This window comes from Dermacentor variabilis, chromosome 11 (assembly GCF_050947875.1).
Source record: "Dermacentor variabilis isolate Ectoservices chromosome 11, ASM5094787v1, whole genome shotgun sequence".
Classification (NCBI taxonomy): domain Eukaryota; kingdom Metazoa; phylum Arthropoda; class Arachnida; order Ixodida; family Ixodidae; genus Dermacentor; species Dermacentor variabilis.
Window position 1 is genome coordinate 123,805,726 of NC_134578.1, and position 25,286 is coordinate 123,831,011.

Below are 25,286 nucleotides of genomic sequence, written 5' to 3' on the forward strand. Positions count from 1 at the left end.
CTTACTGCCCTCTCGCGAGCCCTCTGGACTGCCAGGATTTGAGAGGCCTGATCCTGGGCCCTACTTAGCTTCATCATTTCCTCTTGAGTGAAAGGGGGACCGGCAGAGGCGCAGCCCCACAGGACTTGTTCGAAGTCCGCATAATCACCACACAGAGGGCAGACCGGGCTTGGGAACCGTTCGGGGTACATTGTGTACAGCGCCGCAGGGCTCGGGTAAGTGCTTGTTTGCAGAAGTCTGAGAGTGACTGCCTGGGCCCTGCACAACGAGGAGTGCGGCGAAGCTAGGAGTCTTCTTGACAGATAATTATATTTGCAGATTTCGTTGTACGAGCAGAGAGGCTCGGGTCGCCCAGGAGAGGACGCGTTGCCCAGCGCACGGTCAGTCAAATCTCGCGCAGCCGAGTGCGCCTCCTCGTTGGGGTTGATCGAGGCACCCTCAATGGTTCCCAAAGTAAAAAATAACTAATAAGCGTCATAATAATTGTGCAGTGAAATCCCCAAGAGTGGCAAGAAACAGTACCAGTGTCACAACTGTAAGACGAAACATTGATTGCGATTCACAATATAGAATAGATATACAAAGTAAGGTGAGTAGTTTGATCAGCTAGACAAGCTGCTGTAAACAATTGCCTATTAACTAAAATAATAGGTATGGTGTTATGCGCGCAGGCAGACATGAGCACATGTCACTGGATGGGAGCGGACGGTCGCTGTCACAACACTAGCATGACGAAGAGCGACAGCAGTGGCGATCGAATTTCCCGTCCAGCTGCCTCTCGCTTCAGCGGCGTGTGCTAGGCGTGCCAAAGCACAGCGCACAAGAAGCAACCAACCATTTCGCGCAGCCTAGCTTTCGAGCCCACCGAAAACTACCTCCGTGGTGGGCGCGCTCATTCGCGTCATGTGCAGCCGCAGCTGCAGTAGAAGAGCAGGATAGAAGGTAAACTAAAACTGACCGTCCCACCACCCTTACTCTAGGGAAAAGAAGGCGCGCACCCTTCACGCCTTCAGCCATGCGCACGCGAAAAGACGCCGCCGCACCATCAAGCCAGCATCCTCCTAGGCTCACCCCCGCACTTAGAACATAAAGCGCGCTGTCGCGGTCTTATCGCACATGGACACTAAATGTAACCTAATGGTGATGCCGACGACGAAGGCGCAAATTCGCTTGGGGAGTCCGCTTAATCAAATAGCAACAAATGTTAGCAGGCGTTTGAAACGTGGACATAACTACATTATTATTCACTACTGAAACACAGAAGCATCATTGCACTTCCTCACTCGTTTTTTATACGCAGACGTTATTAGCAATGAATAACTTGCTGATAGCCGGCGGACTAGGGTCGCCACTTCTTGCTAATATTTTAACAATTTTTAGTGGCTTCCTTCACTTTTCTTCAACGTCCCCCGATTATTCGCTCTAAACCCCAAAAGACTCACATTGTAGTTTTTGCCTTAGCTTTAGCGGTGAGCTCGAGAAACAGCCACTTCACAAACGCCACAGATAATTCGGCCGGCAAAATTGAGATGGCAGGTTGTGACACCGGCGTGTCGCACAGCATATCCTGTTTATCTTAGCCATGGCAACCTAAGAACCTAAACATCCCATCCATGATATTACTGGCAACATTGCTATGTGTATCACGTTTTTCACACTTACATTAGCCGGTATGCAGTAACCTGACATTATGATGTCGTGGTTTATTTTCCTGTTCACTCCTGGTATGATGGGGTGAAATCTATAAAAAAGAACAGTGAATGGACAATATACGCAATTCATGTGATGCATGTAAAAATTATAGGAACATTTTAATGCTACTCATTCAATATTTGATAGCGTTAGTGCTCCTTAGCCGGCTCAAGCAACGCTCTTTCGAAAACGAAAATATCCTACTTTGAAGTTAATGCGACAGTGAGACCGTTGTGTTAGTCTACTCGATGAGCTTGGATAAACCTACCATGCGTTTCACATAAGGTTTGCAGCAAAGCTTACTGCGCAGAAGGGTGGGGTGGTTCTCGTTAGCGGAAATTTTGTGAGTGCAAAGACAGCCATGAACCACGCAATTCGTAGATGTGGCATCGCCAACAGCTTGTAACACAGGATTAATACAATTCACCGTGTAGTACACCTTTGCGTTATTTCAAAAAGCTAGTATTCAAGGCTACAGTTCCGGGTTTAAAAAGGGTGCGCAAGAAGACCGGTAGTCGCTGCCACACTAAAAGACGTAGGAAAATATTCTATTAAATGTATGCTTGCGGAATATATTTCTGCTGCACTGCAAAATAACAAGTGTCAGGGGGAATCATTATTAAGAATGCCGCTGTCACACATACCTAACTTTTAATGTCATCTTAGAAGCCTTCCTTTGGCTTCCTTTGAGGTCTCCGTTGTCCTCTTCTATTTCAATGGCGCCATCGTGATCTTCCTCATACAGCGCAACATTTCGTCCACTCTTTAAAAGGCTCATAGCCCTGTCACGAGAGTGCAATGCCATGGCCATGTCAGGGCGTTACACCCTCGTCACAGGGCAATTGTTTCAAGACTGATCGGCTTCACTCCGAATAAGGTGCTGACAGCCCCGTCTCCTACTTTGACCTTGTCCTGCTTGGTCACGTCGTTCTTAATGTTGGTTTTATTCTGGCTCGCGGGCTTCATTTGTCATACCATGGTCTTCTCGCCCTTGGGCCCCGGGGTTCGAGTTATCTCTAGGCAGAAGGTCTTATTTTGGGCCTAGTTAAAGTTTAACTACGCGTCAAGCTGTGTCAAATTTCTTCTGGTTTGACTTAACACGTCTCGCATTACCTTAACGTTCTCTTACACGCCCATGCACATCCTGGCCAGATGTGTACTTTTTCCTCGCGCAAGGTGGATGGGGTCATAGAGCGATGGTTGCGAAAAGACAGCTGGCTAAATAAGAAAAGGTGCATTAGCAGAAGTTGCTGGAGTGGCCTTTGACATGGACGTAATATTGGCTCCGCTATGTCACTTCTTGTATTCAGCAAATCTGAGTACAAAACAAATAACACAAATGTGAACAGATTCTTGTATAATTAGTTGCATACTGGGAGCGCCACTGAGATTTTTAATGTGAAATATAGCCATATGCACGCTGTCGCTGATGTGGAAAGTGTATTGAACGAAATTAACACTTACCGGAGCGCCTCTTTTATGCACGCTTTGACGTAGTCTAAGTGATGATGAAGGTCTCCAGAGAATGTCCCAGAACTGTCCTTGATTGCAGCGAGAACTTCCTGACGTGCTTTCTGTTGGGCTGCTGGGTTCATAGCTAAGCAATATAACGTGTAGGTGGCAGCACCAGACGTCTGAAAGAACAAATGGAAACACTTTGCGCTGTGTTTACATCAGTCAGCACAAATAAATTAGACAAATGATTTAATCTTGTTCGTAGACAACTAATAGCTAAAGAAGATGCCTCCTGTAAAGTAAGCAGGAAGTTGAAAATCTTTTTCTTCTGTTTATCTCTTTCTTATGCTGAAATTGAACGTACGACTCTGAAATCCTTTGGCATTACGAACCGGCAGAAACTGCTTCTGACTGAGTGAAGGCTGTGCTTGCAGTACCTCTATTTGCAAATTCCTTTTGATTAAGTATTCAGTCATAATGAAAGTACGTCATTTTCTTCCTCCTAACGGATATTTTAGGTCAAATGTGCTTGCGATAGTTCTCTCCAAAATGTTCTTACGCACACTGACTACAAGAAACTACAACATTGCGAGCCTTTTCAAAGCTTCTTACAGTGAATGATGGGGTGCAAGCTCTATAAGGAGGAACGCCAGGTGTAATTATAATTTGGCGGTTTGACGTGCCAAAATGATGATCTCATTGTGATGCACGCCGTATAGTGGGGAACTCAAGAATAATTATCCCTCCTTGGGTTTCTTTAATGTGCACCCAAAGCACGCCACACGGATATCTTTAGATTTAGCCCACATCTAAATGCGGCTGCCGTTGCCGGAATTCGATCCGGCGACATCGTGCTTAGCAGCGCAATTCCATACCGTATAAGACGCCACGGTAGGTACTGCCAAGTGTTCACGAGTATTCCCCCTGCTTGGTTGTTGTTCACCGTGTTTGCGTGTAAACGCAGTTGTGACAGACTGCGCCTGTTGTACTGAGGCAGAAAGAACATTTTTCTGCATTATTGCCACAGTCGTCGCCCACTTCAGATTTATCGCCCACGAAACTGGTTGGTAATGCACGAAAACATGTCATTCATCCTAAGTTTATGAAAAATTGTACCTCTGCGAAAATTGAGTGGAGATGAGCTAGCAGTTTAGCAGGACGGGTCAGCTATATTTGCTGCTGCTGTTTATGCAACACTCAGTTCACGTAAGACTGTGCTTCAAAATAATGCAAATCTAACTGAAATGGTGCAGGAATGCTTTTGCTCAGTCATTTTTTCAGGTTCTCAGACGCGCCCAAAGCTTCTGCAGGATTCCATATAATGCTCTAGTGTCTGAAAGTGCGATTTATTTACTCTAGCAGAATTATTAAGGTTCATTTTAGTGATGCGCCCAAGACCAGAATATCATCCATAATAAACTAGGCTTCTTGCATTTACAGATCTTTTTGTAGTTGCCCCGGTAATGTTTTCATTTCTTATAAAGCTGAAATGCGCAAATGCCTATTGTGAGTTCTCATGGTCAATGTTAGTTTGCATTGCAGCATCCTTCACTTGTTTCTTCTCCACACTTAAAGAGAACTGAGATTTTTGTTTCGATATAAACAAGAAATGTAAATCGGGTAAGGTTTCTCCTGTATCAAGATAGCCTACCACTATGTAGAGGCAACAGGCCCGCTTTCGCTGCCGTAAAGTTTTTATTATCCCCAGATGGGACACTAAATGTAGCATACTTTACCAACCTACACTCATACTAGGTGTTTGAACAACGCAGAGCTGCACGTCTGCAGTGAATACAACAGTGGAGGTTTCTACATTAGCCATGAATATTGTTTGCGGGTGGATTAGTTGGTGGTACATTCTTCATAGCAGCTGGCATGACACGACGTACAAAGCTTTGTTTTTTATTCAATTATATGGACAGTGCAGTTGCATTTCTGCCGTCAACGTCACCATCGCCGTCCCCGTGATCTTGCTATAAGTCCAAGCACGATAACATCGTTGCCGCGCGCCATATGCTGTATGTGCGAATGAAACTTGCTAGGGACGCACGATTGTCGCGGAACAATCTCACACGCGCAGAGGAGGAAAGCAGTGTGTAAGTGCACCGTCTTCCTTCACGCACGAGGCACCGGAGGGAGGGGAGGGATGGGCGACATTCCACTCCGGCGGCTGCTGTGTACGGCGCGTACGCGCGGATGCCTTATCTTCAAAGCAATCCGCGATATGGACAAAGTGCGCCTAGTGCTGGTAGCTTCGTATCAGCTGTGCTTTCGACGCTTAGTTCGCGTGGAAGCGAGAGGAAGGACCAAGGTCAATCCTCTCGCTGCTGCTGCCGCATTCCTCACTCCAGCGATTCGCCAGCCAGTCTCCGCGGCCATCTAGTGAGATGTGTTCACGTTTACCTGTGCGCGCGTGACAACTTGTTTGGTAATTTAGCTAGTAAGCGGATGTTTACAAGTTTATATGGCCGATCAACTACTGTCCTTACTTCCTACAACTCTGTAATAATTTGCTATCGCTGTCGATGGTTCACTTTTCGAGCGGAACTGCGACTTCTATTAAGAGATGCCATCATAGTTGGACTCTTTGGTGGTATTCTAGTCTGGCCTGAAAACGTAGACCGATATTGAAGGCAGTGCAGTCCGAGAAATTTGCTGCCGATCCTGAAGGCAGTGTGGACTGACACTGCGTCTGAAAGTGCAAGCGGTCACAAGTAAAAATTATGGAGAAACTCTAACTGGAGTTTTCAAAGCATGAGACCACATTTCAATTGGTCCATCCCCAAATTTCAAGTTGGCCCACAACAAAATTTCTCGCTCACTAAACCTAAAATTTTAGTTCGCCTTATCCCAAATTTTAGATGGGCCACCACAAAATTTCAGTTGGTGCCCCCTAATTAAATTGGCCCACCGCCAAATTAAGGTTAGCCCTCGCCCAACTTTAAAGTAGGCACATGTCAGAACTTGAAGTAAGCCAGCCCCCAAATTTTAAGTTGCCCACCTACAAATTTCAATTGGTCCACCTGAAAATTTCAAGTTGACCTACCCCCCAAATTTCAAGTTGGCCCACCCACAAATTTCTATTGCCCCGCTCCCACCTACGACAAGCTTCATCTTACATTTTCCATGTAGCCCTATGTTTCGGCATGGGTATTTGCTTCGAACCGTTCTTTCTTTAAATGTTACTTATCGATATTAAGCTACCAATCATATTCACAGTTATCCTTTCAAGCTAACTCCGAAAACCTCTCTCGTTCTAGAGGGGATTCTAATCAAGACTGAACACACTCTGAATCTTCGGACGGCAATTGTGACGCCATAGCGTCTGCCGGCGTAAATCCTAACATATTCAATATGCTTGCTCAGCTACTTGTGGGACAAAAGAATAGCAGAAGATATCAGCGAAATTAAGCAGCTTTAACCTACACATAACTCCCGCACTGATGCATTTGAAAAACCAGTGCCTGATGGGAAGTACTCTTCTACGGCTTCTAAAGTCAGTACTTCCAGTGATAATGCTATCCGTGTTGACATCCGGTCATTCAATGATACAGTAAACAAAATTTCGTCTTGTAACGACTATCTCAATAACAGTCTGCGTGGAAAGTACCTTATTTTGCACTGAGTTTCTCTACACACAGAAGAAAGTAACGAAGCTTTTCTAACTCAGGTATCACAATTAATTACAGGACAACTAAAAGGTGAATGTCCACAAACAGAACGATGCCATAGGATAGGTGACCAAATGGCAAGTGACCGCCTCCTATAATTGCTAAGCTTCAGGACATTTAAACTGAAAAGCACTCACATTCATATAAGTGAAGATTTCGTGGTTCATGTAGGTTTTAGGAAATGTCTCTCGCAACCTATCGCTTTGTACAGGAATAATGGTCATGTGGTTTCTTTGCGCTATGGCCATGCCTTCATTTACAATGAAAGCCTTGATGGATACTTCTACTAGTTCTTCAAATAGGCAAAAAAATGCTGAACGAGTGATTTCACACTGCACAAAGACTCTTATCATAGCCTCCGGCTTTAGAATACTAATGTCAAAAGTTTGATAAATAAGTTTTGTGATTTCGTAACCTTAACAACAGCTTACTTGCCTAATATTGTCGGAGTCTGGGACTCAGAAATATCACCACTCAGCTTTACTGTAGTTCGGAGCGGACGTTAAGCTGGAAGAGGTAGTGGTGTCGCAATGTTTCTGAAGTAGGACCTCAACTTTTCTGTGCATCAAAGGCCTCATTAGCTTGAGACAGTCTTATGAAAACTCTTTTAACTGGTTTTGCTTATCGCCCTGCCCTATCACGCGCTGCAGTTCTTCATACGTTAAGCAATTAATGAACGAATATAACATTTGTCCTGCTGATGTAATATTAAAGGGTGCCTTCAATGTTCGTGGTATACACTGGCTAAGTTCATCGGTGTCCGGTCACAATGTCCTGTTGTGCAAAGAGTTGCTCGACCTTTGACTTTCCATCGGTTTAAAGCAGATCATTGATTGCAGCAACCCGCCGTGGTTGCTCAGTGGCTATGGTGTTGGGCTGCTGAGCACGAGGTCGCGGGATCGAATCCCGGCCACGGCGGCCGCATTTCGATGGGGGCGAAATGCGAAAACACCCGTGTGCTTAGATTTAGGTGCACGTTAAATAACCCCAGGTGGCCAAAATTTCCGGAGTCCTCCACTACGGCGTGCCTCATAATCAGAATGTGGTTTTGGCACGTAAAACCCCAAATATTATTATTATTGATTGCAGCATCCGAGGGGCGTCGATTTTTGACCAGGTGTTCGTCATTGTGTGTTTTCCTGATGGCGAATATGAATTAGAAGTTGCAGGTGGTATGTCGGATCACAAAGCAGTACTAGTGTCAATTTTCTTTAGTGCAACTGCATGTAGTTATGTTTATACTACTTTTCACGATTTCAATCGTGCTGATCACGACTCAATTAATTACTTCTTGTGTAATTCTTTCAAATAGTTTGAACAACTTAGCGCTTCCTGCCAGGTTAATATATTAGTTTCCTTCTTTCAATATTTTGTCTTTAGGTGCATGCAAAGATTTGTTCCTCTGAAAGCTAAGAGACAAAAAAGAAAGGTCCCTTGGATGGCTAGAGCATCCCTACACATGGCCCGTAGCATTGCTAGATTGCGACGGCTTAAGCGCGCAGATGGCATCCGCGTACAGCGCTGTTTCATATTATTAAGGACGAGAAAGTAGACGGCGAAACGGCACCGTGGTAGCTCAATTGGTAAAGCATCGCAAGCGAAATACGAAGGTTGTGTAATCGTTCCCCACCTGCAGCAAGTTGTTTTTGCATCCACTTTTATTTCCATTAATTTATCGTTTTTTACTTCTTTTATTACGCACAAGTAATTTCCCCTATGTTGTCCTTCATGTGAGTGTTTGTTCGCTTCTTATGATATGACTAATGAAATCGGTCCTCTCGGTTAACCCCTTTTCTTCTCGCTGATTACATAACGAGGGTCTCGAATGAGGCAACATTGATGCATTCAGGTAGCATGTGTGCGTTTATTGACCTGTTGCCTTCACCCAAAAATGTCACGTTCTCGTGACGCCTGCGGCAGAAAGGATGTTCCATATACGCCGCCAAGGTCTGTGAGTGGTGGACCTGGCTAACACTCCCAGGGTTCTACAAGGAAACATAAATACCCAAGAAAGTGGACGGGCAAACGGCGCCGCGGTAGCTCAATTGGTAAAGCATCGCACGCGAAATGGAAGGTTGTGGGATCGTTCCCCACCTGCAGCAAGTTCGTTTCTTTCGTCCATTTTCATTTCCGCTAACTTATCGTTTCTTTATTGAATGTACTAAGCACAAGTAATTTACCCTCTGTTGTCCTTCATGTCAGTGTTCATTAGCTTCTTATGATATGACTTTTGCGGCAAAGTATTTCTGAAATAGCCTATTTTGACTTCAAATGCCTTTCTGCAGTTCGATAAAAAGTGGTTCAGGGCACCATTAACAGCAGCGCTACTTACAGAGTACTGTGCGCACAGCACCATTAAATACTAAAGCAGTCACTTAAATATCAGTTATCCAACCACTTCTGGAGTATGCCTTTGTGGTATGGCATGCAGATAAGGAAATCACACACCGCGAATTCGGACAGCGTACACAAAAAAGCTATCAGGTTCATCTACTTTTCATACTATAGCAACTTTTCTCCTTCTTCTAAACATTCAGTTTTATAATCTGACCGCTCAGCATCCGTTGCAACTTAGAATCGCTAAAGCTCTTGCACTTATTGTTTAACTCAACGAACTCGTCTACCCTTGGTACGAACAATAAACTTGCGCAACCTTCTTCTAGGAGGTATCATACCCGCCGTGGTTGCTCAGCGGCTATGGTGTTGGGCTGCTGAGCACGAAGTCGCGGGATCGAATCCCGGCCACGGCGGCCGCATTTCGATGGGGGCGAAATGCGAAAACACCCGTGTGCTTAGATTTAGGTGCACGTTAAAGAACCCCAGGTGGTCAAAATTTCCGGAGTCCTCCACTACGGCGTGCCTCATAATCACAAAGTGGTTTTGGCACGTAAAACCCCAAATATTATTATTAGGAGGTATCATCATCTTAATATATTACCGTCTGAGCCAGGAATTGATGGGTTTAAGTATAGTTTTTTCCTTTTAAACATTTAATAATGGAACTCGCTACCTCGTACCATTGCTTCCCTTCCGCTGGACGATTTCTATTTTTCTTCTGTTTACATTTTTAGCCTCGCACAGCTTATAATTGCACTTTTTGCATGCCCTCCAACTGTAGGATTCGACACTCCCGTTTTAGCTCTAACAGGGCTGCAGTATGTAAAAGCTAATGTAATAAATATATAGTCAACATGTTCCCTAATATAATGATTCGATGTCTGAACTTCGTAAATTACACATTTCCTGCAGCTACAAGGCAATACACTTTTCTCGTGACATGCCGGGGTACTCGTCAAGGAATGCTTTCGCATTAAATATATAATCTTCAGTAAGCTTCAAGTGCGAGACATTCCATATGCAAAACCCATGTGGCTTTCTTGCGTAGCTTTTTCTTCCTCTTAGATGGACCAAAACAATTTTTTTTGTGAAACACAATTTTCACAATATATATAGTAAGCATGGAGTCGGTAATGAATTCCGTTTATGTCTAGGAGTAGATAGAGTGCCTATGAAACCCCCTAAATTAGGGCGCGTTTTTGTTGCACTCTGAAGACCTTTCTTCAAATAAGGTGTACGGATTTATTTTGTAGCTTTGATAGTGCAGAGCATTTCTCTGTGAATAATATGTATTGTGTTCTTTTGCAGAATATTTTGTATAACCTACAATATTGTGACGCAATCGATTCCAGAGAACTGCTGCAACTACGTGTAAAACCATCTCTGGAAACACCAGCCCCCACACTTGGTCGAATTGTTGGCTCTACTTCTATAGAGCAATTGAGAATGTTCACTGAATTGTTCCTTCGAAGACAGGAGCTGCTTCACGTGTTGTACCATTTTTTTCGAGACGTCAGTGAATCTTCATTCAGCCACAGGTTAGACACCGGGCTTTTCTTTTGTGAGCAGTGTCTTCCATAGTCAACCATCGGTTCTAAAGACTAAACGAAGGGCGTCAGGGTAAACAAGAATTCCGTGTACAACTTTCTGCTTCTACTCCGGCGGCGGGTGTGTATCACACGGCTCAGCGCGGCAGCGCGGATCATATCTTGAAAGCGACCTGCGATGTGTACCGAGTCTAGCCTCTCCGAGGGCTGATAGCTTCGTGTGCGCCCGTTCTCGCCGCTCGCGTTCAAGTGAGAGGCCAAACACGGATCGATTCGCTTGTTGCTGCTGCCGCTCTTCCTCACGCGAGCGTTTTCACCACGAGTGTTCGCGGTCATCAACTCAGTTGCGTTTATGTTTACCTTTGCACGCGTGATACCATGCTTGGTGATTTAGTTATTAGGAAACAGTATCCTTACTTCGTATAGCTATCCAATATTTTGCTACCGTTACCCAAATCGATGCGTCGCATTTCAGGCGAACCTGTGGCTTGCTTTTGATGTGTAGAATTCTTTACGAGCTCATCCGCTAAGGGTATATTGTATCTGGCCTTTTTTCGTGAAACAGGACAGCACTCCACACGTGCGGCTGACGTCAACATTCGGGATATGTACTCCCTCACATCTAATTTTCATTAAAGCACTCGCACTCGATGTCAGTCGGCTGAAATAAGAGCATTTATATCAGCGTACATATTGATTCACTTGGGTAGAAAGAAAATAGCCAAAATTATAATAGTGCCAGGGTCCACTCAACTGTGGTCCCACATTGCGCTCGCCCCGCACTAGGCGCCTGCGTATTTCTCCAGGCACCCACACTGAGTGCCGCTCGGTATGTGCCCATGCCTATATACATCATCTTGATAACCCAATACAGCAATGATGCATAATCACTTCTGAAGCTGCTTTTGTTGTCTACTGCTACTACGTGCTGCTAAATACCTACGTTTACGTGCCAAAAGCAGCATCGCCATGTATGTACATACATACAGCTCTTCTTGGTTGCTATGGTAAAAACCTAATTTTGCAGCCTATACATGGAGTTAAAGATGGAAATTTGAGTAAGTCATTCGCTAGTTTGCTGCTGCGCCCTGCGTTTTCATGCAATATCAAAGAATTCTGAACGCTCAAGGTAGCTTTCCGCCATCTGCGAAAACACAGAGATATAGATCAACATAATATCAAAATTTTCGAAAACTGACAACAACATCAGTAAAGCGTCCGCACGGTTCCACGTGCACCAGCCTTTATATGCGAAATTAATATTTTGAGTATTCTTCCGAGTGAACTAAAGGCAAGGTGTCGAAGTATTGCACAATATATTATACAGGTTCTCTTCACGATGAAGAATTAGAGCGTGACACAATAGCGAGTCACAAAACAAACCTATGTTTGGACGAACCTGTGCCCACGAAAGCAAGTTATAATCGATCAGGACGATAGAGACCAGCATATGTGTCAATCGTCTAAATCTGATATGCGCGCCAAACGGGTAGTATATTTTTTCAAAGTGCGTCTAAAATTCCAGCATAATCACTGGTGCTTACGGTTCTTCGATAATGTACATTAATCGCATCGTGCATATATTCTGATTGCACTAGGTGGGAGCGGCCACCTAGACAGCAGACACAACCAGCGATAACATTTGAGGCGTTTTTGATACCGAAATACGCCTCTTGCGCTGAGCGATAAATGCCAGCATTTGTTAGCCTGTGAAATGCAGCCAGCGGAAAAAGATAAACCAATGCGCTTCTCGTGCTACTGGTGTTAGGAGTATATATATGAATTTATAGTTAGGCAAACATAGCCGATACACGTGAACGAAAAGCAATAAAGATATGCCGCAGAACACTTGTACGATTCGCAGCAACCATTTTCGACCAAATTAAGAATGCTTTGCATTACGTATATGTAATCTGGAGATCATTCTTCTGAATTTTGCCCAGACCCCATCTCAATAATATAACCTTCCGGTTAGTGTTGAAGGTTAGTACTCCGATGAAAAAGTTTGTTTATTGCTAAATAAAAATTGTTATTGAGCGGGCTGTTTCGGCTTTTCTTGTGATTACGTTATTCATTTGGCGCATGGCATGTTCTTGCATAATGGAACACCTATCTTCACTGTAGTATACAGGGTGTCCTAACTATCATGCACCAAGATTTAAAAGTATGCAAATGCCAAGTAGCCGGGCCGAACCAAGGTAACGTTGTTTGCCGTCGTATGGAGACGCAGGTGATTTTTCGAATTCCGTCGAATTATATATATATATAGTGTTATTTAGTTATTCAACTCTTCAAATATTTTAATAAAATCAAAAGTGCCGATGAAAAAAGTGTAGAGCAACTTGAAAAACTCAAGGTACAGCTTTCCGCTACTCTATGCGTGCTAGATAAAAGTTATCCGCGCGACTGACCTTCAGCGGTCAGCCGCGCGGGGTGCGCGCTCCTGTTAATGGTGCCCTCTCCACGGCAGCAAAGTTACGACTGGCAAGAAAGTTGCTTCTTTTTGTTTGATAACTGCTTCGCAGACCACCCACAGTGGCTGGTAAAATTCCGGTAAATTCTTGGGAAATTTATTGAGGTTGTCTTCCCACCACACAAATTATTTTTACACACCTTAGACGTGTCAGGTCTGAAATAAAGCCGTACTCCTTTAGGTACGGTAGAAATAGCAACATATGTTTTCAAAGTGGACGCTCGAAAATACAACGAGCACCCTTTTCAACAACTTTCCTAATTTTCATAAAATGTTCAGAGTTGGCCAGAAAACGAGTCCTTCTGCGACTAGACGTTAATCAGTTGATTCTTTTGGCAGGGTCACTACAATATTTTCTGAGCTCGTACTTTGGCTGACGTACGCTGAGGTAGGCTGAGCACACAATTCTTTTAGGGAACGTTCTTATAAGCTTGCTAGAAAAAGTTGTTTTGCTACTCGTGACCTTAAACTGTTCTATTACGAACGCTTGATATGATAGTGTCTTAAAATTTGGCACCATTGTGCAGTAAAATTACATTGCTTTGTTAATTAATTAACTAACACACAATAGGCAATCTTTTTTCCCATTCTTGCTCAGCACTTAGGATAACTTTCATAACGTCACAATATTGTTGTGCAAAGGTAACTTAGCGACCTAGCCTTACAGAAAGCGAACTGACCTAATGGGATCCCTGCATTTTAAGAACACTCTTGACAAGCATAGTGAAACAAGAATTCTTTAGTCAGGCTATGCAATTTAGGATAGTTTGGCCGGAAAAGAGTGATCTGACCCGTAACTGTGACGAGCTTCGTTAGTCCTCATCGAACAGCAGGCTGCCTCACAAATTCTCGACGACGCGCTCCAGCGGGCCGAGATCCTCGACCATAAAGATCTCATCAGCGCCGACAAGCCATCCGCGCCCAGCTCAGGTACTAATCTTGTCGTAAATGGTTCATCTTCTAGTACAAATATATTTTAAATCCTCAGGGCCATTATAACGTACTGACTCAGAGCAATCGTCCCAGGAACATTTTCCCCGGAATGCCAAGAGTGCTCTCTCGCTTCTGCCAGGACCTGCGCGATATGGTAGCCTCGTGTGACTACAACTTCTGCTTTTGCCATTTGCCATCCCTGCAATAAACCGTGGGGTAAAGTTTGCGTACATATGACCGTATCTGAGAGCGCCAGATGAATAGCATCTAATTTGTTTCATCGCGTATTCTGTTATGGGCTTCACGCAAATAGCCGTTTCGGTTGGCGATTTCCGCTGCCACCGCTGCCGGCACCGGTGTCCGTCGCAGCTACCAGCAAGAATTAGAAAAAAAAGAACAGTTCCCACAGGGATAGAACCCGGGTTATTTGCACGGGAGTCGCCTACTCTACCGCCGTGCCACGCAAGCGCTTGCTAGCTGCTGTGCAAATATGCCCTATATATGCGTCATAGATCCCGAGGAGTCACGCGATGTGAGATGCGCGCCGCGTCGCATTCATTTTCATTTCATTGTACACTTTCATTGTAGTTGCATATTACTGCACCAGGTACCGCGAAGTGGCGCAGTTGCATCGTATCTTGCCACGTGTCAAGGGATGCAACACGTGCGCCACATGGTCGCGATACCTTTGTGTAGTCATCGGTGGACGTTATGGCACCTACTCACAAAGTACGAACCGCTCCTCAAGAAGCTGGCAGTCGACGCTGGTCAGACAGTTCAGTTCGTTCTCGTGAAAACGACGCAAAGAGACGGTCTCCTATGGATACGCTGCTCCAGCTTATACTGTGACTGTGCTGCGTGTGCGGCGCCGGCCTGTGACTTTTCGTTACATTTAACGTCAATTGAGCTTGCGACAGCACAAACTTCGTATACTTTCTTTAGTGTTCTGTGTGTCATGTGCAATAGATCGGTCAAACAAAAACATGCTTTCGTATGCGTTTTAACAATTACATATCACACATTAACAGCTTACTATATTGTCTAAATGTTATAACACCGAGACCGATCAAGTTGTCCAGCGCTGTTTATTCCAAAAAAGGCAACGCCCCAGCTCACGCGCGAAGAAGTAGAAGAACAGGGAAGATGATGATGGCTATGTACAAATGAAAACGAGGAAGTACGTTAATAGTGCTTACACTAACTTCCCCCCGTCATGGAAGCGGCCAGCCTGGCCGCAGATTAGAGATTATCTAAACGGGGGGTGAAGGGCTTTATCCGCGAGACGTGAAGAATTTCGGCATTCCGGCGGCGCTGGTCAGTGACGGAGTGTACTGGGCGGACGAGATAGTTCACTGCAGATGTTTGCTGCGCAACGGTGTATGGGCCAATGTAGCGTGGAAGGAACTTCTCACAGAGGCCTGGGGTGCGGACTGGAGTCCAAAGCAGGACTTGGTCTCCAGGGTGAAAACGTAGGTCACGGCGTTTGTTGTCGCAGTAACGCTTGCGCTCAGCTTGGGTAGCTTCTGTACTTTGCCGGGCGATTTGACGGCAATGTGCAACTCGGGCAGCAAAATCTTCTGGAAGCGACGCGTTAGGCGAAGAAGGTGAGAAAGAAAGTTCTCTGTCGAATATGGTGGAAGTAGATCGTCCATACACAAGGAAGAAAGGTCTGTAGCCGGTAGTCCGTTGAATAGCAGCATTATATGCGAATGTCACAAAAGGAAGAATTTTATCCCAGTCAGTGTGGTCAGGACGGATGTACATGGAAATCATGTCAGACAGCGTATGGTGGAAGGGCTCAGTAAGGCCATTGGTTTGCGGATGATAAGTAGAAGTAGATTTGTGGACGGTATTAGTGGCCCGAAGAACTTCCTCGTGAACTTGCGAAATGAACGCCTTGCCACGGTCACTGAGAAGAATGCGAGGAGCCCCGTGGCGCAAGACGATGGAGCGCAAGAAAAAGTCGGCGACCTGGGAAGCGGTGCCGGATCGCGGAGGGGCAGTCTCAGCATATCTTGTTAAATGGTCGACTGAAGTGACAATCCAACGGTGACTGGAGGGTGTCAACGGCAATGGACCATATAAATCAATGCCAACAAATTCAGAAGGTGCGTCCGGGCAAGGGAGAGGTTGCAGTAAACCGGCAGGAGGGGATGTCGAGCGTTTGCGGTGCTGACATGACGCACAAGAGGCAATGTATTTGGCCACCGTTGTGGATAGGCCAGGCCAGAAGCAGCGGGTCTTTATGCGGTCGTAAGTCTTGTGGAAGCCTATGTGGCCAGCCGATACGTCGTCGTGAAGTGCCTCTAATACCCGCAAGCGAAGGCAGCGAGGTAGAACTGGGACCCACCGGTGACCTGTTGGGTGGTAAACGTAGCGGTGTAGCACGCCACCATGAAGGCGGAATCGTCGAAGTTGGCGTCGCAAGCGGCTGCTGGGTGGTTCGGCGAACCCACTAAGGCAATTCATGAGAGCTCGACAGTAGGAGTCGGCCCGCTGAAGCGAGACGAAATCAGAGCGTGATGAAAGCGTAACTTGGTCCAGGGGCGTTATCGAGAGCTAGTGTGAGGCAGGCGTAGCATCGGAGTCACTTGGTGGGGAAGACGACGGCGTGCTGCCGGGAGAGAGCGAGAGTGGGCAGCGAGACAATGCGTCTGCATTATGATGACTTTTCCAGACTTGTACGTTATAGTTGAGTCATATTCCTGCAAGCGGAGTATCCAGCGTCCTAAGCGTCCTGACATGTTTTTCATTGACGACAGCCAACACAGAGCTTGATGGTCGGTGACGATGGTGAAGTGGCGGCCGTAAAGGTATGGTCGAAATTTCTGAATCGACCAAACGATAGCCAGGCACTCTTGCTCTGTAATGGTGTAGTTCCGCTCAGCTGGAGAAAGTGTTCGGCTGGCATATGCTATGACTTGCTCTTTACGTGCTGTATTACGTTGCAGAAGTACTGCACCAATACCTTGTGCGCTTGCGTCAGTATGGAGTATGGTGGGGGCTCGATTATCGAAGTGGCGAACCACTGTTCCGGAAGTAAATTGCCGCTTAAGAGCTTGAAAAGCCCACTCGCAGTCGCTAGTCCACGTGAAAGAGGCACCCGTAACCAGTAGCTTGTGTAGAGGAGCAGTTATTGCTGCGAAGTTGCGCGCATAAATCTGCGAAAATATGACGCTAAGCCGAGGAAACTACGTAGATTTTTCTGTTGCTGGGAGCGAGGAAACTGGAGAACGGCACTAATCTGTTCGGGGTCAGGCTGGATGCCATCTTTTGAGACAACGTGACCCAATACATTTATAGTCTTGCTTGCAAATTTGCATTTTTGTATTGATCTGGAGACCAGCATTCGCAAGGCACTTGAGAACTTCGTCTAATCGATGAAGATGTTGGCTGAAGTCAGGAGAAAAGATTACAATATCGTCCAGATAACGGAGGCATGTCTTCCACGTTAGACCACGAAGTACGTTGTCTATCATGCGCTCAAATGTGGCAGTAGCATTACAAAGGCCAAAAGGCATCATGTTAAATTCATAAAGGCCATCCGGTGTAGCGAATGCGGACTTTTCTTTGTCAGTCTCGTTATCGGAATTTGCCAATATCCTGATCGAAGATCAAGGCTGGAGAAATACCCTGCTCCAAAGCGTCCAAAGCGCCGTCAATTCGAGGTATTGGATATACGTCCTTGCGTGTGATCTTATTGAGCACTCGATAATCGACGCAAAAGCGATCGGAGTCATCTTTTTTCTTTACCACGACCCCGGAAGAAGCCCATGGGCTAGATGAAGGTCGTATTATCCTCCGCGCAAGCATGTCAGCGACCTGTTGTTCAATGACCTTTCGTTCGGACGGCGATACACGATAGGGGCGTCGTCGTATTATAGCGGAACCATCGGTTTCGATGCGGTGTGTAGCCGCAGGAGTTTGGCTCAACACAGTGGAACAGCTATTGAAACAGGCTTTGTGTTTTGCCAAGACCACCATTAAGGCTTCGGACTGCGCGGCTGTTAGGTCAGAACCAAGAACGGCTGGAGTAGGGAAAGAATCATCCAAACCTGAGGTTGGTGCTGGCGATGAAGAAGGGCAAAGTGCGACTATAGAGATAGGTTGAGAGTCGGCGAGGGTTGCCACAGTCATCCCTTTGGGCAGCATTACAGGATCTGGGGTCGTGTTGCAAGCAGAAAGAAGGGCGTGGCCGCGTGAAAACTGGACCAGACAGGTAGCAATGAGAATTCCGCGAGAAGTACAGCGGGAAGAAGGGGCGACTAGGGCGTCTCCGTCGGCGATCTGACTGGATGTTACGGCTACAACGTCTTTTTGATCAGGAAGCAGGACATAGACTGCAGCGATGGCCAAGTTCACGCATGAAAGTGAAGAGTCCGCAACAGGTTCAAGCTCTGTATCCGTGAGGTGGACAACTTCCTCTCTACTTGAAATGACGGCTGAAGCAGAATGTAGGAAGTCCCCACCCAGTATAAGTTCATGGATACACGTTGGAAGGATGACAAACTCGATGTGGTGGCGTATGCCGTCGATGAGAACACGAGCAGTACACTGTCCGTCGGGGTGAATGAACGCATTATTAGCACCACGCAAAATAGGTCCAAGATAAGGCGTTTTTACTTTACGGAGCCGGGAACACAGATCACTCCGAAGAACAGAAACGGCGGCACCGGTATCGATGAGAGCTGACGCGGGAACACCTTCGACAGTCACAGAAAGGATGTTGGCCGGGCGAACAGGAGGAATTCTTGAAGACCGATAAGAAGCAGTTTCCCCTCCAAAAACTGCAACAGTTAGTTTTCTGAGTGCTGGTCGACAAAATGGGAAGTCGGGCGAAGCGGAGATGTAGAGCGCCGGTAAGGTGATGGAGAACGACGTCTGGCCGAACGGGAACTATGAGGCAGATTGCGAGCAGCTGGAGGAGACGGAAACGCTGTTGAGCGAAGGAGTACGATCCGGGATAGTAGTCGTCTGATCGGCGAGTGCGGTCTCTTTCGTGCTCAGCATAGGCTCGTCTTTCATCCTGCTGGCGACGGCGGCAGAAGCGAGATATATGGCCGTGTATACCACAGTAAAAACAAACCGGACGAGGTGGACGCCACTGAGGGTACGATGGCGCAGCAACTGCTCTGGTTCCTATCGAAGCCAAATGGTCATAGGAAGCCCCGATAGGCACGGAAGCCACGGTAGGGGTGGGTAGGGAAACAACATCCGCGTAAGCTGGTGTGGAGCTTGCTACCGGAGCAAGATGCGTCGTAGGTATAGTCATCGCTGTCAACTCCTGCTTTACGACCTCGCGCATGTCGAAGTTGGGGGTTGGGGCGTAAGTAGAAGGTGGACGCCTTAGGTCTTGTAGTTGAAGCTCTTCGCGGATGATGGTGCGGATAAGAGCACGTAGATCTGGAGGATGGGGAACCTCAGGATCGCTGCTGTCATGTGGAAGGCGAATAGACTGCAGCTCGTCGAGGCGTTGACACGTTGAAGTGATGTCTTGAACACAAGCCGGATTTTGCACGACTAAGGCCTTGAAAGCCCAATGCCGTTTAAGATGTGGCGAACGCGTTCGGCTTCCGTCATGCTAGGATTCGCACGGCGGCAGACAGCCAAGACATCCTCTATGTATGAGGTCTAAGGCTCTTGGGGAAGTTGGCGGCGCGTTCCCAGCTTCTGTTTGGCGACTTCTGCACGGCCAGACGAGGAAGCGAAGATTTGCCGCAGCTTGGAGGTAAACGGTAGGTAAACGTGGACCAATCCGCGATGTCGGATTTGGGGTTGAAATACCACGTCTTTGCAACACCGGTCAAGTAGAAGGCGACGTGCCTCAATTTCTCGGTGTCGTTCCACTTGTTGCAAGAACTCACGCGGTCGTAGTGGTAGATCCAATCGTCGACGTCATCACCGAGGAGTCCCGCAAAGACAGGGGGATCGCGCTGAGGGCTCGTCACAGTCCAAGAGAGCGCCGCAGGCGGGGTCGTCTGTGTGGTAGGGTTAGAGGCGCCGGAAGGGCCGGGGTTGGAAGTGTCCGTTGTTGTAGGGGTAGCTGCGTGCAGACGGCGACCGGAACGGAGCTCCAGGGAGGACGGGAACGCGAGAGGACGTCGGGGTCTTGACGTACCTCCACCACTTTATAATACCTAGACCGATCAAGTTGTCCAGCGCTGTTTAGTCCAAAAAAGGCAACGCCCCAGCTCACGCGCGAAGAAGTAGAAGAACAGGGAAGATGATGATGGCTATGTACAAATGAAAACGACGAAGTATGGACGATGAATGCGTCGTCCGCGCTCCGTTATGACGACGTCACTGTAAGACGTTCACTGAGATGCTTTATTTACGTTTCAAGGGTAGCTAGGCAAGCGTCGAACTCGAACTTTTCGTTCGTAAATGGAAGCGGCCTCTCTTCTATCGATTATGATACTAGTTGTAATGGTGAAGTGGATGACCTAACAGATGCGCAATATGTAGTTGTGGCAGCATCACTTCTCTCTGTACTTCCTGTTATTACCTGGTTAGCGTCCTCTTCAAGCGAAGCCAGAACGGTGTAATGGTTGTACACAGAGGCTTGTTTCATCGATGGATCTTGAGGGGTCCTTGCTGCCTGTCGAAAACGGCGTTGTCCAACTTTCTTAGTGGCCTTCAATTTCGTAGGCCACGTCGTAGAAGTGACGTCATGATGCTTTGTTTGGCACAGGGCACGTAGAAATGATGCTGATGGTTGAGGCTCCGTGGTGTTGTCTCTTGGAGGGTATGGTGACTTCATGTGACCCTGCTTAAAGCAAGAGTAGCAGTACACAATGGAGAGCTCGAATGGACGCGGTTGTAGTACGCAACCGTAACACAGGATACATTCAAGTGGGGAATTAGGACCTTAAATCTTTATTAGTCACGTACGACAGCTGCCTAGCTAGCGAGCAGCCGCGACCTTGTTGTGCATGTGCCCCGAGAGTTCCTGCAGGGGCCTTTCGGGTTCTTCACGGTGAATGTCATTACCCACATACCGCCTTAAATTAGTACCACTGGCGAGGTACGAATGGAGTGGAAGGACACATTCCTCTGAGACTAGCATCTGTTGCAGTTCTTCGAGCTTATGAACTAGTTCCATAGCAGATGCCCTACAGAGACCATATTGGTAGCTTTGTGCAGACCAAAACGTTGAAATCTGGAAGTCCCTAGCCAGCCGTCTAGGGCCGCTTGAATGATATGGTTGGGAAGAGTGGACATGGTGTTTAACACTAGGCTTGATAAACACTTTGTACTACGATGTCATTGGCGGCACCAAAGACGCATGTGTCGGTCGTGGTGGAAGGCCTTGTGATGCGCGACGTATTTTTAGCGCTGCTGGAACTGCATTTTCATCTGATGGGAGGCCAGTAGCTTCCGTCGTTCTCTTGGCCGATGTGTATGCTGTGACTGCATGACTGTTATGCTCCACGCTGTTGGTATCCATCCTCAAGGGCGGCGTCTTCGCGCGTTGCACTTGTCCCCGAGAAGCAGCACTCCTGGCGTGGATGGCGGTTGCATCGGTAACGTTCCGCTCCCTCGACACAGCGGTTGGTAGCTTGGATGCTCCGCGCCGACGCGGCAAGTGCTGCGGGGGCACTTTAAATGGTTGCCGCAGCAGGAGGGCGTAGATGCCGACGAACTTTATGAATAGGCGCAAGTAGTGATAATGAATCACCAAAGCACTCCATAAACAACAGGGAAAACAAATGGAACGAAAATACGAAGCTACTGAGAAAACTCGTCCTAGCAGAACGAGTGCTGGAAACACCCTCGGCCTCGTGACTTGTAACTGTTTTTCACGTGGGTTCTCGCTGGTGCTGCATGATACTTAGATTTAAATCTTTTAGGTTATAATTTTCTCCAGGATTTGTGCCCTCTTGTAGCTGATATTGCGCACGCCTGGATCTATACAAAAGCGGCTCCGCGGTTGTGGATCTCAACCTGCAATTTTCGTATGTGTGCCCCTTCTTTCTAAACTTCGTGCATGTCGCACTTACAGAAGATTCTCTGTATACATATACAGAACGTTCTGTCATTCAAGTGTTTCTTTTTATATAATCCCTGGTTACCCCGTAAGCATGTGGTGCTTGCAAGATCACTGTTCTCTGCTACATTCCTTTTGTTTTAATGAAATACGAATTTTACGAAGTAGCGCTCGGATTTCTAGGGAAGTAGAGGAACTTGGTGATTTTTATTCCTGAGTTATCTGCACGAGAACCAGATCGAAAAAAAATTATGGGGTATTACGTGCCAAAACACTTTCTGATTATGAGGCACGCCGAGAACAACATCGAAATAGACCTATCTTTCGATCGACTATCGATCGAAAGATCGATAGAGAAATAAAACACTTACCACTTGCTTTTTTTGTTTGTTCATGGACCCTGAAGACCCGAGAGCATAACATAGAGGGGGGGGGCGAGTAGTATACACACCTTAAATCAATTAACTAATCCTGTAGAAAAAATATATGTTCGGAGAAACGAACTTAAACTACTACAAAGACAAATCTTACGAACTAAAAAGGAAAGCACAGCAGAACAAGCTAAGAAAACTTAGCATTCACATCTTAATATAGTAGTCAAGTGAACGAACTTGTGCATGATAGTGTTTTAACAAGTCAGTATAAGCAGATAACAAATCTGAGACAATTACATTCAGACACCAAGATAAAGCTTGAATTTGCGAGTGAAATCGCCATGGTTTGTTGCACAAACAATATCTTCTGGTAGTTGATGCCAATGATTGACAGCCAGGACTAAAGATGAATATAAATGGATGTTTGTTTTGGCGAAGAAAGGTTATAAGTTGAATTCGTGGTCTCGTCGAGCGAATATTCGGTGGGCAGGTTTGGTAAGTACCGATAGACGGGAACTGTTGATACATTTACTGAAAGAGAGATAAAAGTGACAGTATTCTGCGCGATTGCAAAGAAGGCATGTTCGGGACATTTTTGTTTCGGTAATGCTAGATGACCGAGAGTAATTCTTTGTTATTAAACGGGCACTTTTGTCCTGTAGAGATTCGTGTTTATCCTTGAGGTACGCCTCGTCAGGGCTCCAGATTTGTGAACAATAATCAGGTTTGGGGCGGACTAGTGTATTGTAAGCTAAAAGTTTAGTAGCAGAGTTGGCGAAGTTCAAGTTATGCGCAATGAAACCAAGTGTTTTAAAAGCGCTGCTAGTTATAGTGTCGATATGCAAGTTCCATGATAAATCAGACGCTAAAGGAGCAACTATGTATTTAAAGTTCGATACAGGCTCAACTGGTTTGTTATTCAGTGTGTAGTGATACGTTATTGAGCTAAATTTTGTAGTGAAAGAAACAGTTTTTGTTTTGTTCGCGTTGACTACAATTTGCCAGTCCTGGCACCATTTATCTAACCTGTTTCAGTTCTTCTACAAGCTATTAGCATCTTTAGTGTTATTCACCTTTATATCACGCAGTCATCCGCGGGTAACCTTACAGTGGAAGTCGTAAAATTAGCGATATCATTAATGTAAATTAGAAATAAAATCGGTCCAAGCACAGATCCCTTCTGCACTCCCGATCTCACATGTGCTATTGGGGACTTATTCTCGTTAACTGCAACAGTTTAACAGCGGTTAGTTAAGAACTCAGTTATACGATTGATTACTACAGTGTATAAGTTAAAAACGGTAAGCCTTTTTATGAGCTGAGCGTGAGGGACCTTGACGAAAGCTTTCTTAAAATCCACAAGAACGGCGTCAATCTGGCACATGTACAGCAAATTTAATGTCGGTAAAGAATTAAAAAAAAACTGCGTTTCGCAAGGCCGACCGCGCAGGAAGCCATGCTGTCTAGAAAAAAATAAATAATTTTTATCTTAGTACTTCATGACTGCACATTTTTAAAAACTGATGTGCTCGAACAGTTTGCTGCCAGTACTAGTGAGCGAGATTGGCCTCTAGTCAGCTGGGTTAGAGCGTTCACCCGATTTAAATAGATGGATTACGGGAGCTACCTTCCAGTCGTCGGGTACACAGCCGGTTTCGAGAGTTGTTAAAACACAGCACTTAGCATATGAATTAGTTGTGGCTTTGCTATCCTAAGTAGCTTAGGGCATATGTCGTCAGGCCCAAGTGCAGAATTCGCAGGAAGGCATCAATGGCTGCGGCGATGCCTTCGGGGGTGATATATATATCTTGCATATGAAAAGTTAACGAAATACCAGGTAGAGTAGGTGCTATTGGGATGCCATCAATAAACACAGAGCTAAAGAAATTACCAAATTCTAATACGGATTCTCACGAGGAAAGTTTTCCGTCTTTCGCTATTGATATGTGGCATTTCGAACCGTAATACGCATTGACGATTTTCCAAATTTTTTTTGCTATTGCTTTTTAGCGTGTTTGAGATATCATTGTTATGAAATTCGTATTTTGCTGTTTCGATGTTAGTTTTACATAACTGCGCATGTCATCGGTAATGCTTCCAATTATCCTCAGACGCCGTCAGTTTCGCTCGCAAGTATATTCGCTTCTTTCTTTTTATGCAACGTTTTACATGAGTTGTGAACCATGTGCTTTGTGTTGATGCGGCTGTAGTGATCTTATGTATGTACTTTTATCTTGGAAAGATAAATTAGTCGAGAATAAACGTCCACTTTTTGTTTAGATCACAGTCGCTAAGAGAGCTTAAGAAATCAATTTAAGAAGACGAGAGTAGATTTATCGCGTTAATATCTGCTCGCCCGTAGTCAAGTATAATTTTCCTTGTGTGACGTGATTTTTCTTTCAATATTTGGAATTCACAGTGCAGAATATTGTGATCGCTAACGCCTTATAACACATTGACAGACATGTTTGGATCAGTAGTAAGCACGAAGTCCAAAATCGATTCGCCAGGCGTAGGTACAGAAACCATTTGGCTTAAGTCAAGCAAAAAAGCACATCAAAAAAATTTTGACACTCGTGTTCCTGTCCCACGGTGAGCGTTACATGCTGGGATGTGTGTAGTGCGCGCGCCGGGGCGAATTCCATGCGGGATGGAAAACGACAACGCCGAAGAGCGTCCCGCACGTGAACGCGCTGCGCAAGAAAAGAAACTAAATGAAAAAGCCAACCCAATCAGGAGAAACCACGGAGCGTGAAGCAGCCATGAGCAAACGACGAATCGGCCAGAGCGGAAGAAAAAGCGAGGCGCGCTGGCAGA

The 25,286-nt window shown here is 45.9% G+C and overlaps 1 protein-coding gene across 1 annotated transcript in view; it reads right to left on the reverse strand.

Annotated features, from left to right (window-relative positions):
* Nucleotides 1-848: 848 nt before the first annotated feature.
* LOC142563492 (putative cytochrome P450 12a4, mitochondrial) overlaps nt 849-25,286 on the reverse strand; it is an 81,910-nt gene continuing 57,472 nt past the window's right edge. Inside the window, exons 4-6 of the mRNA XM_075674044.1 lie at nt 3,157-3,326; nt 1,663-1,741; nt 849-917 (exon numbers count right to left, since the gene is read on the reverse strand). Coding sequence (XP_075530159.1) covers nt 849-917; nt 1,663-1,741; nt 3,157-3,326 — 318 coding nt within the window. The remainder of the gene's footprint in view (nt 918-1,662; nt 1,742-3,156; nt 3,327-25,286) is intronic.